Genomic DNA, 16286 nt, shown 5'->3' with positions numbered 1-16286 from the left:
ATGTGGCTCCTGATGGGGGACTGAATGGTCAGGTCAAGTGTGCCCCTGGCTATCATTTGCTGACTTGTAGCATTATGAGTAAGAAGGAACTATAATATTGGGGCCATTAATGATCTGGATTTTAAATATCTTTATTTTGTTTCTGGTTACAAAAGTAATTAAGGATCATTATAAAAATTCCACCTGTACATAAATATATAATATGGAAGTCAGATGTACCCTGTAATCCCATCCCAGAACAACTGATTCTTTCAGATATTTTTTTAGTCATAGCCTTACATATTCACATAAGCAAAATTGGGCTTCTTCCGTACATGCTCTTTCCAGTTTAAGCTTCCTGAAGCTTTCTTGACCTTAAAACCCTTGGGTGGTTTTCCACTGACTGAAGGATGGGTCTATACCTGCAAACCATCCATTTTTAAAAAGTATTATTCTGTTGATGTATCAGTTTATTTTACAATACTGATGGACATCCATATTCTTCCCTATTTTTTGCCATTACAAGGAGCCTCCCTAAACATACCAAGATATTTCAAATCAGCATGGAAAAGATGGTTTATACAATAAACAGCTTTGGGGGACCACTGCCTTATAAACTTTGAATGAATCCAGCCAAGTGTCAGGCTAACCTCCAGGGCAAGATGGGAGAGGCACCACTGCCTCTGCTGGAGGTTCGTATCTAACGGGAAGCTCATGAATGGGACTCGGGACTGGAAGTTGTATTTACGGAAGTAAAGACAGCTGGGGCGGAGCAGCGGGTACAGCCAATGGATGACTGACATTTTCTCCTGGAGGGAGGCTGTGCAGAGACAAAGCTCAGTTCAAACACATTATTCCATTCTGGTGCTACCAGTAATGAGCATGCTGAATTGAGGAATACTTGGAGTTCAATCAACGATGACCTTCTTATTCTTTCTTATACTGTTCTTGTCTATTTCAATACCCTATCTACTTTCCAAAGTAGGGCACTCTATTTCTGACGTCTTTTGTTGGTAATCATCCAAATATACAGATCTTTTCCTAAAACACATGCTTTTGTCCTAATCTTTATTTTAAAGAGTTATTTGCTTCCCCATCTTAAAACTAACTTTGAAAATAATGGCGGCATGTACATGTACCAGTGAGCTAAAGCAGTTGTCATGAAGATGCAGTGCTGAAATGGGAAGGTGACTTGAGGCTGGGAAAGTCCAGAACTCCCAGGCAAGCCTTGGGACACAGAAAGTCGGCAACGTGACGACTGAGAATGTGGTGGAAATTCACCTGCTATTTACCTCTCTCTTGAGACTTTTTCTTGAAGGACAGAGCAAAAGTCCTTTCTGAAAGAGAGGATGGGTCAATGAATGGGGTTGTTCTGGAGGTTCTTCTTTGGTAAATATCCAAGTTTCCACTTCCTAATGAAACAAGACAGGTGTCTCTGTCTTCCTCTAGTTTCCTTCCAGCCCATCCCCTCTGATACCACCAGGCTAAGCTTCTTGAATCCCTCCTTGCATTTAAAGTTCCCCACCATTAGCACCAATCTATGTTCCTAAATTTCTCACTCACAATGTTTTTCTATGATCGTTTAGCATTTTCTCAATCATGCTGTGGAATCCTAATGGGAATGTCTTCACCCTTCTGTTATTGAAATTCCACTCATCATCCTTCAAGGAATTAAACTCATCACCTATGTGTCCCTTGTTATTACAATACCTTCAGCAGCTGTTCCAGGCTCTTTCCTCTGCAAAACACACTCCGCTTCCAGTTCTTTGATTGTTCCCGTTTTCCTTCAATTTCAAATTCTCTTGGTGTGAACCAAAGTCCCTTCTCGTTCTGAATACACTTCTCTGAGGAGCCTGTAAGGTAAAGACAGCCCATTCCTGGATCCACTTCCATCCTCTGTGAATTCACCCTAAACCTCCAACCCCCTACTTGTGATGCTCCACCTTTCTGGGTCCAGAGACTCCCTGTGAGGTGGGAGCAGTAGCAGGGGAGTCTGATTCCTCCTCTCTCAGATGGAAGGAAGCCCTAAAACCTGCCCTACTGGTGAAGGATTGGGACAGAATTTGCCTCTTATGTGGCAAGGACATGTGTCACAGGGTCCATGGATGACTTCCATGTGGGAGGGGAGTGGCCTGGTCATCAGATGTACCATGACATTGAAAAGGTTGAAAATTCCTTTTTTTTGTTGTTGTTGGGGGTAGGAGTTTATTAATTAATTTATTTATTTTTGCTGGGTTGGGTCTTCGTTTTTGTGCAAGGGCTTTATCTAGTTGCGGCGAGTGAAGGCCACCCTTCATCGCGATGCGCAGGCCTCTCACTATCGCAGCCTCTCTTGTTGCAGAGCGCAGGCTCCAGACGCACAGGCTCAGTAGTTGTGGCTCACGGGCCTAGTTGCTCCGCGGTATGTGGGATCTTCCCAGACCAGGGCTCGAACCCGTGTCCCCTGCATTGGCAGGCAGATTCTCAACCACTGCGCCACCAGGGAAGCCCAAAAATTCCTTCTTAAAAAGCATTGCTTTTTCTGCAGTCTAGCTTGCAGGATCCACGTCCTGAACAATGACACACGTGGATATTTTCTTCCCTTCTAGTGATTCCTTCATCTAGGGTTTCCAAAGAGCAGAAGATCAAGGAACTCACCTTGTTTCATTTTCTCCTTATATAAAATCCCCTTTGCCTGACCACAGGTCACAGGAAGTTTAGGAGAGTGAAAATCCAGAGTTTCATCTTCAGGTTTTTCTGAAAGTAAAAAAGAGCAGATTAGTGTTCCTCAGTCTTCATTCTGTCTCCCTCATGAATTTCCCATGAATTCTAATAATAATAGTAATGACAATAATACCATGAGTGGCAGTAGGGAGTATCCTCTGGTTAATTTACAGGAAGTCTTCCATTTTGAGTAGCAGATTAGATATGTGAACAGGGGAGTCTCTAATAAACAAAACTACCCCCGCCAACACTACATCAAATAAAATAATTTAATAAAACATACTGTGCTTCTTCGGTGAAGGTGTTTAAATTCACAAATTCATTGACTATCACCTAAAGTTCCTTTATTCCATAAGCATCCTGTTTATCCCTCTGTGCTGATGGAAGTTGCCTACCCAAAATATTTCTTTGCATTCATGTAGCTGGCGAAAATTTCTCTATGATTTTACCAAGATGGGGGTGAGTGAGGCAGTTAGCACTGAAGGGATAGTGTTAGTCTTCATCGTTTGCCGTCCCTTTTCATTTGATTGTTCCTCTGCTTCTTCCCCTATGAGTAAAAGAAAACCCTGGAGAGCTCTAGACTAGTTTGCACATTGCCTATGGAGGGACTTGGCAACTCACAGCCCCTGAGTAGGGTCTGGGGTTCTGATTCAGGAGAAGGAATTGTAAAAGGGTTAACATAAGCATCAGCAATTCCTGCTTCCCCTCCCCCCAGCCTCGTTGTGGGTGAATTAATTAGAGACAGACCGCAGGAGCTGTTTCTTTTTTTTTTAGATTCTTTTTTTTTTAACATCTTTATTGGAGTATAATTGCTTTACAATGGTGTGTTAGTTTCTGCTTTATAACAAAGTGAATCAGTTATACATGTACATATGTTCCCATATCTCTTCCCTCTTGCATCTCCCTCCCTCCCACCCTCCCTATCCCACCCCTCTAGGTGGTCACAAAGCACCAAGCTGATCTCCCTGTGCTATGCAGCTCTTCCCACTAGCTATCTATTTTACATTTGGTAGTGTATATAGGTCCATGCCACTCTCTCACTTGGTCCCAGCTTACCCTTTGCCCACCCCATATCCTCAAGTCCATTCTCTAGTAGGTCTGCGTCTTTATCCCCGTCTTGCCCCTAGGTTCTTCATGACCATTTTTTTTTTTCTTAGATTCCATATACATGTGTTAGCATATGGTATTTGTTTTTCTCTTCTGACTTACTTCACTCTGTACGACAGACTCTAAGTCCATCCACCTCACTACAAATAGCTCAATTTTGTTTCCTTTTGTGGCTAATATTCCATTTATATATGTGCCACATGTCCTTTATTCATTCATCTGTTGATGGACACTTAGGTTGTTTCCATGTCCTGACTATTGTAAATAGAGCTGCAATGAACATTGTGGTACATGACTCTTTTTGAATGATGGTTTTCTCAGGGTATATGCCCTGTAGTGGGATTGCTGGGTTGTATGGTAGTTCTACTGGTTTTTTTTTTGCGGTACGTGGGCCTCTCACTGTTGTGGCCTCTCCCGTTGTGGAGCACAGCCTCCGGATGCACAGGCTCAGCGGCCATGGCTCACGGGCCAGCCACTCCGTGGCATGTGGGATCTTCCCGGAGGGGGGCACGAACCCGTGTCCCCTGCATCAGCAGGCGAACTCTCAACCACTGCGCCACCAGGGGAACCCCTACTGTTAGTTTTTTAAGGAACCTCCATACTGTTCTCCATAGTGGCTGTATCAATCTACATTCCCACCAACAGTGCAAGAGGGTCCCCTTTTCTCCACACCCTCTCCAGCACTTATCGTTTGTAGATTTATTGATGATGGCCATTCTGACTGGTGTGAGGTGATACCTCATTGTAGTTTTGATTTGCCTTTCTCTAATGATTAGTGATGTTGAGCATCCTTTCATGTGTTTGTTGGCAATATGTATTATCTTCTTTGGAGAAATGTGTATTTAGGTCTTTGGCCCATTTTTGGATTGGGTTGTTTGTTTTTTTGATATTGAACTGCATGAGCCGCTTGTAAATTTTGGAGATTAATCCTTTGTCAGTTGCTTCATTTGCAAATATTTTCTCCCATTCTGAGGGTTGTCTTTTTGTCTTGTTTATGTTTTCCTTTGCTGTGCAAAAGCTTTTAAGTTTAATGAAGTCCCATTTGTTTATTTTTGTTTTTATTTCCATTTCTCTAGGAGTTGGGTCAACAAGGATCTTGCTGTGATTTATGTCATGGAGTTTTCTGCCTATGTTTTCCTCTAAGAGTTTGATGGTGTCTGGCCTTACATTTAGGTCGTTAATCCATTTTGAGTTTATTTTTGTGTATGGTGTTAGGGAGTGTTCTAGTTTCATTCTTTTACATGTAGCTGTCCAGTTTTCCTAGCACCACTTATTGAAGAGGCTGTCTTTTCTCCAGTGTATATTCTTGCCTCCTTTATCAAAGATAAGGTGACCATATGTGCGTGGGTTTATCTCTGGGCTTTCTATCCTGTTCCATTGATCTATATTTCTGTTTTTGTGCCAGTACCATACTGTCTTGATTACTGTAGCTTTGTAGTATAGTCTGAAGTCAGGGAGCCTGATTCCTCCAGCTCCGTTTTTCGTTCTCAAGATTGCTTTGGCTATTCGGGGGTCTTTTGTGTTTATATGCAAATTGTGAGTTTTTTTTTGTTCTAGTTCTGTGAAAAATGCCAGTGGTAGTTTGATAGGGATTGCGGTGAATCTGTAGATTGCTTTGGGTAGTACACTCATTTTCACAATGTTGATTCTTCCAACCCAAGAGCATGGTATATCTCTCCATCTATTTGTATCATCTTTAATTTCTTTCATCAGTGTCTTATAATTTTCTGCATACGGGTCTTTTGTTTCCTTAGGTAGGTTTATTCCTATGTATTTTCTTCTTTTTGTTGCAGTGGTAAATGGGAGTGTTTTCTTAATTTCACTTTCAGATTTTTCATCATTAGTGTACAGGAATGCCAGAGATTTCTGTTCATCAGTTTTGTATCCTGCTACTTTACCAAATTCATTGATTAGATCTGGTAGTTTTCTGGTAGCATCTTTAGGATTCTCTGTGTATAGTATCATGTCATCTGCAAACAGTGACAGCTTTACTTCTTCTTTTCCAATTTGGATTCCTTTCTTTTTCTTCTCTTGTTGCTGTGGCTAAAACTTCCAAAACTATGTTGAATAATAGTGGTGAGAGTGGACAACCTTGTCTTCCTCCTGATCTTAGTGAATATGGTTTCAGTTTTTCGCCAATGAGGACGATGTTGGCTGTGGGTTTGTCATATATGGCCTTTATTAATGTTGAGGTAAGCTCCCTCTATGCCTACTTTCTGGAGGGTTTTTATCATAAATCGGTGTTGAATTTTGTTGAAAGCTTTCTCTGCATCTATTTAGATGATCATATGGTTTTTCTCCTTCAATTTGTTAATATGGTGTATCACATTGATTGATTTGCATATATTGAAGAATCCTTGCATTCCTGGGATAAACCCCACTTGATCATGGTGTATGATCCTTTTAATGTGCTGTTGGATTCTGTTTGGTAGTATTTTGTTGAGGATTTTTGCATCTATGTTCATCAGTGATATTGGCAAAAAAACCCCAAAGTTAGCAGAAGGAAAGAAATCATAAAGATCAGATCAGAAATAAATAAAAAAGAAATGAAGGAAACAGTAGCAAAGATCAATAAAACTGAAAGCTAGTTCTTTGAGAAGATAAACAATATTGATAAACCATTAGCCAGACTCATCAAGAAAACAAGGTAGAAGACTCAAATCAACAGAATTAGAAATGAAAAAGGAGAAGTAACAACTGACACTGCAGAAATACAAAGGATCACGAGAGATTACTACAAGTGACTATATGCCATAAAATGGACAACCTGGAAGAAATGGACAAATTCTTAGAAATGCTCAACCTGCTGAGACTGAACCAGGAAGAAATAGAGAATATGAACAGACCAATCAGAAGCACTGAAATTGAAACTGTGATTAAAAATCTTCCAACACACAAAAGCCCAGGACCAGATGGCTTCACAGGTGAATTCTATCAAACATTTAGAGAAGAGCTAACACCTACCCTTCTCAAACTGTTCCAAAATATAGCAGAGGGAGGAACACTCCCAAACTCATTGTATGAGGCCACCATCATACCAAAACCAGACAAAGATGTCACAAAGAAAGGGAGACAGCTTTCTGATCTGGTCCTGATGATCCTGCATTTGGCTCCATCTCACCTCTCATCTCAGTAAACAAGCCTCTAAGGACGGAAGCCTGAGGGTGAGGCCTGTGTGGAGCTCTCCTGCATCTATTAGGTCACTGCTAGTAAATGTGAGCAAACTCGGGAAGTCGGCTAGAAGTAATCAATCAAAGAACAAAGGGAGGGGGCTTCCCTGGTGGCGCAGTGGTTGAGAGTCCGCCTGCCGATGCGGGGGACATGGGTTCATGCCCCGGTCCGGGAAGATCCCACATGCCGCTGAGCGGCTGGGCCCGTGAGCCATGGCCGCTGAGCCTGCGCTCCGCAACGGGAGAGGCCACAACAGTGAGAGGCCCGCGTACCGCAAAAAAAAAAAAAAAAGAACAAAGGGAGGGACTTCCCTGGCGGTCCAGTGGTTAAGACTTCCAGCTTCCAATGCATGGGGCCCAGGTGGGATCCCTGGTGGGGGAACTAAGATCCCACATGCTGCACGGTGGGGGTGGGGAAAGAACAGAGGGAGTTCATAGAGATGAAAAGCCTGGTGGAGGAAATGAAAAGAACAAGGAAAAGCAGAATGGAAAAAACCCCAGTGAGCGATTGGGAAGACTAAGTACAGGGGTTCTTACAGAACATGGAGAAAAGGCACAGGGTGAAACTATGCCTGCAAAGACACGGCCTGCGGAGAAGGCCGGAGCTCTATGATTTGTACACAAGGGGCCTGGCGGGGGATGGAGTGGCTGGAGGAGAAGCGCTAGTTAAGGGACTAGTAAAAGCAGCACAGACATTCTATTGTTTATTTTCACTACAACCTGTAACAAAAGGAAGGCAATGGCAATGATCCGCATTTTATAGATGGGGGACTCAGGTGCAGATTTGGAGAGAGAATTCCTGGTGGTCGCCACACTGTGTGAGACGGAGCTAGCACTGGAATCCGGACGTGCCGGCCCCTAGTCTCGTGCTCTTTCCATGCCATCAGAAACACCGCAACAAGACTCCACATCATATGACGAATAACAGCACAGAGACACGTTAAATCCGAAGTCACAGCCCGGGTGGAGGTGCTAAGGAGACAGGAAAAGCTGATGCAGATGGAGAGCTCTCAGCCTTTGCCTGGACTCTTTGCTTCCTACTTGTGTTTCCTAAAAACACCAGGAGGTTTTTTTTTTTTTTTTCTTTTTTCAGTGTAAAGGACAAAGGACTTGGGATTAAAACACCTAGGTTGATTTTAGTTCATGCAAGTCTTTTATGCTCTAATTGAATCGGAAAATGGATAGAAAAATACCTCTTTGAGGATTAAATGGCAACGTGTGGAACAAAGTGCTTTGCCAATTGTAAAGTGATGTACACACTTATATATTGTTGGCAGGGCCTCTGCATATGGCAGTGTGGGATGTGCACTGAGTAAGGATTTCCCCTTTACGGTGGGAGGGTGGGGAGCTCCTAGTCACATCAGAGCTGTAATCCATTTGCACACTTCCTACGTTCTTCCAGCAGAGGGCGGCAAAGGGCCTGGTCTCAAGAATCAGCTCTGACAGGCGTAGGTCAAGTGTATGGTGGAAGGGGCACTTTTTCAATTCCATTAAGTTCACTTATGCGTCAGTGGAGGCCCTGATACTGGTATTCATACTTGATGAGAAAGAATGAATAATGTATTGATTTGACAGCTATTTAAGCACAAACTGCAAGGCACAGAGGAGTCATCGAGCAATGAGCAAGATGGACCCATGTTCTGACCTCATTTGAGTTTCGCTCAGTGAACAGGATGTACACAGGCAGCTAATTACACTTGTGATAAAACAGAAACAGACTCACAGTCTTAGAGAACGAACTTATGGTTACCAGGGGGGAAGGGTCGGGGGGAAGGGATAGTTCCGGAGTTTGGGATTGACATTAACATGCTGCTATATTTAAAATGGATAACCTAGAGACTGTCATACAGAGTGAAGTAAGTCAGAAAGAGAAAAACAAATACCCTATGCTAACACATATATATAGAATCTAAAAAAAAAAAAAAGGTTCTGAGGAACCTAGGGGCAGGACAGGAATAAAGATACAGACGTAGAGAATGGACCTGAGGACAGGGGGAGGGGGAAGGGTAAGCTGGGACGAAGTGAGCGAGTGGCATGGACATATATACACTACCAAATGCAAAATAGATAGCTAGTGGGAAGCAGCCGCATAGTACAGGGAGATCAGCTTGGTGCTTTGTGACTACCTAGAGGGGTGGGATAGGGAGGGTGGGAGGGAGACGCAAGAGGGAGGGGATATGGGGATATATGTATATGTATAGCTGATTCACTTTGTTATAAAGCAGAAACTAACACACCATTGTAAAGCAATTATACTCCAATAAATATGTTAAAATAAATAAATTTAAAAAAATAAAATGGATAACCAACAAGAACCTACTGTATAGAACAGGGAACTCTGCTCAATATTATCTAACAACAACCTAAATGAGAAAAATATTTGAAAAAGAACAGATACATGTGTATGTATACCTAACTGAATCACTTTGCTGTACAGTAGAAGTTAACACAACATTGTAAGCCAACTATATTCAGTAAAATAAATTAAAAAAAAAAAGAGATCTGATACTATCAGAAACAAATGATACCTGTGACAAGTGCCACCAAGAAAAAATACCCTGCCTGCTGGGTCAGAGAAGGCTTTGTTCAAGGTGAGCCGGAGGCTGTGTAGCAAAGGAGGAAGGAGGGTGGGGGGGTTGGCTTTGGGGACGGAGTGTGTGAAGGAGGGAGGAGACATACTGAGCAGGCCCTGAGAAGGATGGAGGGTGAAGCGTTCATGTCAAAGTGACGATGCTCAGAGAAATCAGGCTGCTGGCGACCCTTGGGGCTCTGGGTAGGGATTGGAATATGGGTGTGGATTATGTTCTATTTCTTGACCTGGGTGCTGGGTACATGTGGGCTTTTCCTTTGTGTTCATTCCTGAAGCTGTGCAGTATGTACATGCATTTTTCCACAAGCACGGTGCACCAGTGCTCCTCAAGATGCCGGCCTGAGATGAGACAGGAATCTGACCAGAATAGAAATCAATGCGCTGCTGTTTCCACTGGGGTCTTGCTATGAAACCAGTGTGCTCAGAGTCACAGCTGATTTACAAGCTGCTGATTTTTGCAGACCTGCGGCGAGCAGGCTTGTAGATGTCACCAGTGTGTGGACCCCAGATTGGGTAGCACCAGTTATACTTCAGTAATAAGTTAATGGGGAAAAAAGGCCAGTGTGGCTGGCGTCTAAAGAGGGAAGGGAGAGTGACAAGAGGTAATGCCCAAGAAGTATGTTATAAAAGCAGACGGAGGGACGTCCCGGTTGGCACAGTGGCTAAGACTCCAAGCTCCCAATGCAGGGGGCCCGCGTTCGATCCCTGGTCAGGGAACTAGATCCCACATTCATGCCGCAACTAGTAGTTCTTGTGCCACAACCAAGGAGTCCGCAAGCTGCAACTAAGGAAACTGCCTGCCGTAACTAACGCCCAGCGCAACCAAATAAATGAATAAATAAATATTTTAAAAATATGGCAATTCTTAAAAAAAAAAGGAGAAGGAAAATGAGTTCAAGGAGAGGAGGAGGAGGGGAAGGAGAAGGAGGGAGAGGAGGACTGTGTCCCCAAGAGACACACCAGAGCGCAGAGGGGCAGAAGCAACGGGGTGCTCACCCCCAGAGACCAAGCGTGCACCCCTGACCAACACAGCAGGCCAGGGCCCTGGGGAGCCTGAGGGCGGGGCCCCGCCTCTCACTTACTTACCCTTTATGGGAATATTTCTCTGACGACTTTTTGTTGCACTTGAACAGACATCTTTTATCCTTTTCTTTTCTAAAAAGAAAACAATTAATAGTCATTTATAACTGGAAACATAGATTTACGTGCTTTCTACGTCACTATCTCAAAGTAATTTTTTCTGTCTTTCTACCAGTTTGGAGAGCAAGAGAGACAGGAGTCCTTACGAAAGAAAAATTATAGCATTGACCAAAAAAAATATAGCAAGCTCCAGGTAATAGATGGGAAGGTTAAAAGTATTACAGAAGCCAAATTTTCACGAATTAATATATATTAATATAACATATAACAATATTTTATATATATATAAGTATATATATACTTATATATATATTATATATACTTATATATATAATATATATATATATACTTAATACAAATACTAGAAGTAAATAAAGGATGTAGCCTTATAAATATTACATAGAAAGGGCTTTTTAAGGCAGAAGTACAGGGCATAAAGCAGTGATTCTCAATGATGGGTGATTTTGCCCCCAGAGGATATCTGGAAATGTTAGGAAATCTTTTTTGCCAGACTGGGAGGTGGGCGCTACCGCCATCTGATGGATGGACACCAGGGATGCTGCTGAACGTGTTACAATGCATAGCACAGCCTCTGCAACCAAGAATTAACTGGCCCCAAATAACAACAGTGCAAAAGTTGAGAAACTCTGACATAAACCATACTGGAAAAAATAAACTGATGTGCCTATATCTAAATATTAAAGGCTCTTGGGAATTCCCTGGCGGTCCAGTGGTTAGGACTCCGTGCTTTCACTGCCGTGGGCCCAGGTTCAATCCCTGGTCCGGGAATTAAGATCCCACAAGCCACACAGCATGGCCAAAAAAACCCAAAAACATCTAAACCCTCCACAGCCAAAAACTTCTCAAGTAAGTTAAAAGACAAAAACAAAATAAGAAAATTGCAGCAACAAGGGGTTAATCTCCCAAATTGATTAAACAACAAAAAAAGAAGAGTCATATATAAAAATAGACAAATATGAACAGGGGACCTTCAAAAGAAAACATTCTGAAGAAAAATTTATTTAAAAAACAGGCATCTTAGTAAATATAGGCTAGATAATGCTGTAGTCATTTATGATCCTCCTAAATCTCAATGGTTTATCATAGGCGTCAGCAAACTACGGCCCAAGGGCCAAGTCAGCCCAATGCCTGTTTTTTTCTTTTTTAATAAATTTATTTATTTTTTATTTTTATTTTTGGCTGCTTTGGGTCTTTGTTGCTATGCATGGGCTTCCTCTGGTTGCGGCGAGCAGGGGCTACTCTTCGTTGTGGTGCACGGGCTTCTCATTGTAGTGACTTCTCTTGTTGCGGAGCATGGGCTCTAGGCGTGCGGGCTTCAGTAGTTGCGGCACATGGGCTCAGTAGTTGTGGCTCGCAGGCTCTAGAGCGCAGGCTCATTAGTTGGGGCGCACGGAATTAGTTGCTCTGCGGCATGTGGGATCTTCCCAGGCCAGGGCTTGAACCCGTGTCCCCTGCATTGGCAAGCGGATTCTTAACCACTGCGCCACCAGGGAGGCCTCCAATGCCTGTTTTGGTATTAATGTTTTACTAGAGCACAGACAGGCCCACTTGTTTATATTTTTGTCTCTGCTGCTTTCACGCTACAATGGCAGCGTTAAATAGCTGCAGTAGAGACTTCATGGCCAGCAAAGCCTAAATTATTCACTCTCTGGCCCTTTTTAGAAAAAGTTCTTCAAGCTTTGGCTTGGAAGTAGCCCTCTCACTTCCACCCATACTTCTTTGGCCAAGTCACGAGGCCATTCCTGAGTCCACAGGGCAGGGGTGTGTGACCTTCTGAGATGCTGGTGAGCAGTACTGTGACCTTCCAAACTGGAGGACTATCATTCTTGGCCTTTATGTTCAACAAACAGAAAAGTCTTGTTATTTCTGGTGTTCGTGAAGATGTAGGGAAGAGGGTGTCCAAAGCGCATTCATGGGAGTCTAAACTGGCAACAATTTGATCATCAGTATGGGATTCGTTTATTTTATTATTTTATTTTTTGGCCTTGACGCTTGTGGGATTTTATTTCCCCAGCCAGGGACTGAACCCGGGCCCTCTGGAGTGAGAGCACAGAGCCGGACCTCCAGGGAATTCCCAGTGTGGGATAATTTTAAATATGCAGACCCACTGACCAATCTACTTCACTTCCAGAAATAAAACATTAAGAAATAAAACAGAGAATGTGTCCACTTCGACGTCTGATGCCACTCCTGTCACTGGATCGGCCCGAATCAGAGAGGAGGCCCCAGCCTCCGTGGAGCAGAGGTGGCTCTGCTGATAGAAATGTAAACAGTAGACCCAGGGGAGTGGGGATGGGGTTCTGCAGGGCACAGCTGAGGCGACCTGCACTCTGAGAGCGCGGTTACCTCTCCCAGCAGCTGACCCCAGACCAAGAGACTCTCGCTCTGTCTTCACGCCCATTCGTCCGCCCCCTCCCTCCTTCTACGACTAACTTTACGCATCTGCGTCCCCCTGTGCCTGCTCCACGGGAGCCCCTCCCACACGGAGCATCCAGGTGACAAATTCCATCGCCAGCCTTACCCTTTGCTGCAGGTTTTGGGGCACGTTTAGCCCTTGCTTTCTGGGCCCGTGTCATGACTTCCGAACTTCTGGTTGAGTTGGCCTTCCTTTCAGTCACCTGATCTACCACTTGGAGCATCTCTTGGGTTCTGCGTCCAGGTAAGGCTGACCCTGGGCCAAAGAACGATTTGTGAAGAGTTTTCATTGGGGTCCCAGTGGCCCTCCTCCTCCCCGAAGCTTCTCGCACTCCCAGTGGCCTCACTCTGAGATCTCTGTACCCACTGCCTCACTTCTATCTTGCTATTTCTCCATAATGACTCCTCTCTTCTCTTGTGGGTATCTTTCTTTCTCCCCCTTCAACTTCTCTTTCTGACTATTAATTACATGTGTATCAACGAGAATCTAAGCTCCATGAGGGCAGGGAGTTTTCTGTTTTGCTCACTGCTGAGTCCTCAGAACCTAGGACATGTGCCAGCACACCCCTCAACTCAATTCATCTCTGTGGAATGAATGTGTAACAGGCAGCATATTTTAGAAAATATTCAAATTATGTATTTTTCACCCTTAAACATTGTAATGTCCAGGGTTCCCTAATTATTAAATCAATAAATTTCAGGGAAGAGGCAGATGCTGGCTAGATCTGAGAAGAAACTGCTCAGCTGAGGCCATTTTGGAGATGCTACACTAAAGCTTGAAACACAAATTTGTTGAAAGAGATTTCTTTGTTTCAAAAATTACCTTTATATACCCACAGGAGAAGCTTAGAGGTCTGACTGTCAAGTTTTCCTAGAAGTCGTTGGTGGAGAGAACTCAGCATATGACAAGGAGACAGTGGCACTGGGGACTGAGAGAAAGTGACAAGAGGAGGAGAAGGGCGATCAAGGAGGTCCTAGTCTCCTCCCAGGTCAAACCCCAAGATTGAGGGGTGTTGGAAACAAACAGAAAAATTCGGGGAATGTCCAAAGCAGTGGAACGCATGTCATGATTCATATTTGGGGGCTGACAAGAGATTCCCTCTCAGGGTGCTGCATTCAAGGGCTGGAAATCCAAGGGAATCCCCACCAACTGTCACACCTTGAACTAAAGCAAAAAGAATGAGAAAGGAGAGGGGAAGAGGAAGAGAATGCAGAGGAGAAGGAGAAAAGGTGATGAGCACAAAAAGGAATAAAGCAGAGGATCCAGAAGAATGCAGAGTTACATACAGTTTTGTTTCTTATACTGCAAATAACACGATTTTCATGCATGGAGTCAATGCATGCTAAGCATCACTTCAGGTGGTTTTGAACACTCAGTGACGACAAATCTAACTCCAGTTTGGGATCGAGAGTCTGAATCCTGCCTGCACATTCAGGTTTGCTTTGTCTATTCTTCCTGGCTCTGAACTTGCACTGGACACAGTCCTAATCTCAAAATTGACTGATGCCTCCTGTCCACCTCCACCCCACTCCTTCCCAATGATAAGAGGGAAGAAGCCTGTTGGAATCAACATAGTTCTCCTTTTGTAAGGAGGAGCCTTTGATGGGATGACTTAGGGGTCGAGATGGGGCTGGCTGTGCTCTAGTGACACCCGGGTGGCCGTGTGGCTGGAGAGAAGAACCCTGATGAACACTAAGGGAATGACAACTTCACCCTTCTTGCTTACCTCTTGGGAGACTCTTTTTCTGTCTTTTTTTTGAACTTGAACAGCTATGTATTTTTCTCTTCCTTTCTAAAACAGAAAAGAAAATAATCTCTTATGGCTATATATATTGATCTACAAGCTTGAAATGTCAATACTTTTTAAGTAAATTTTTTTTCTATCTTCCCATCACTTTGGGGAGGCAAGAAAACCAGGAGACCTATGTGAAGAAAGTACTCGGAAATGAAAAAGGATTGAATAAAGAAGTAATAGAGATATACTAAATTATTAACATTAAAATATATCATTTTCTAATTAATAACCAGTTTTTTCAAGACTAGAAGAAAATATAGAGAGAGATTGTTATAAGCCATAGATATAAAAGATCTTCTTAGCCAAAGAAGGAAGGTCCTTAGCCAAGGACCCAAATTGTAAAGGCAAAAGATGAACAAATTTGACTGCTTAGAAAATTTAAATGCCCATACATCAAAAAACATCCACACAATATTAAAACAAAAAAGGGGGAAACTGCAATATATGTAATGTTAGGGGGTTACTGTCCTTAATAGACAAAGCAAAAGATGAATAGTACACTAGGAAAGTGGGCAAAAAGCATAAATTGGAAGTGCTAAAAGAGGAAATACAAAGGACACATTTATTTTAAAAGTGTCTTTTTTTAAAGTTTTTTTTTTGATGTGGACCATTTTTTTAACATCTTTTTCAATTTGTTACAATATTGCTTCTGTTTTATGTTTTAGGGGTTTTTTTGGCCCCGGGGTATGTGGGATCTTAGCTCCCTGACAAGGGATCGAACCTGCACCCCCTGCACTGGAAAGCGAAGTCTTAACCACTGGACTGCCAGGGACGTCCCTAAAAAGCATCTTTAGACCACCAATAATCCCCTGAAAATGCATTGTTTAGTTTTAATTATACCCAGACTTTTAAAAAGTTTTATCATGTCTGGGTTGATGAGGATGTAGTTAATGAACACTCGTGTGTTATTAAAGGAAATGTAAACAAATACATTTTCTGGAGAACAGTTTGGAGAACAAATATGAAATTTAAGATATATAGACTCTAACCAAGTAATCTCACATTTAGAAATTAATTCTGAGGAAATTACTGGACACGTGTGCAAAGATACCAACACACACAATATGATTTCTATTTTCAGATAACAACTGGATATAGCCTAACTTACTACCAATAGGTTATTATTGAAACAAATTGTTAATCACACAATAATGAAAAAGGTGTTTAAAAGTGTTTATAGGATGGACTAGGTAGTATGAGCATGTATATATATACATAAAGAATGTATACATATAAAGATACATATATATGGGAATGTATGTGTTTTTGTAAGGTATAAAAATAAGGTGGGGGAAGGAGATTAAATAGGTATTTAAATTCCTGATTAATAACATTCTGTACCGTTTGCAGATTTTATGAGAAACA

The 16286-nt window shown here is 42.6% G+C and overlaps 1 protein-coding gene across 1 annotated transcript in view; it reads right to left on the bottom strand.

The window, feature by feature from the left end:
* The window catches only part of SP110 (SP110 nuclear body protein), a gene marked incomplete at both ends in the record, with an annotated part of 43122 nt that overhangs the window by 7329 nt on the left and 19507 nt on the right, over positions 1–16286 (bottom strand). Inside the window, 6 exon segments of the mRNA XM_079710721.1 lie at positions 1272–1316; positions 1690–1832; positions 2617–2715; positions 10636–10704; positions 13232–13381; positions 14853–14916. Of these exon segments, the coding sequence (XP_079566847.1) occupies positions 1272–1316; positions 1690–1832; positions 2617–2715; positions 10636–10704; positions 13232–13381; positions 14853–14916 (570 nt within the window).

This window comes from Hyperoodon ampullatus, assembly GCF_949752795.1.
Source record: "Hyperoodon ampullatus genome assembly, chromosome: 8".
NCBI classification, from domain to species: Eukaryota; Metazoa; Chordata; class Mammalia; order Artiodactyla; family Ziphiidae; genus Hyperoodon; species Hyperoodon ampullatus.
This window is presented reverse-complemented; position numbering and strand designations above follow the sequence as displayed.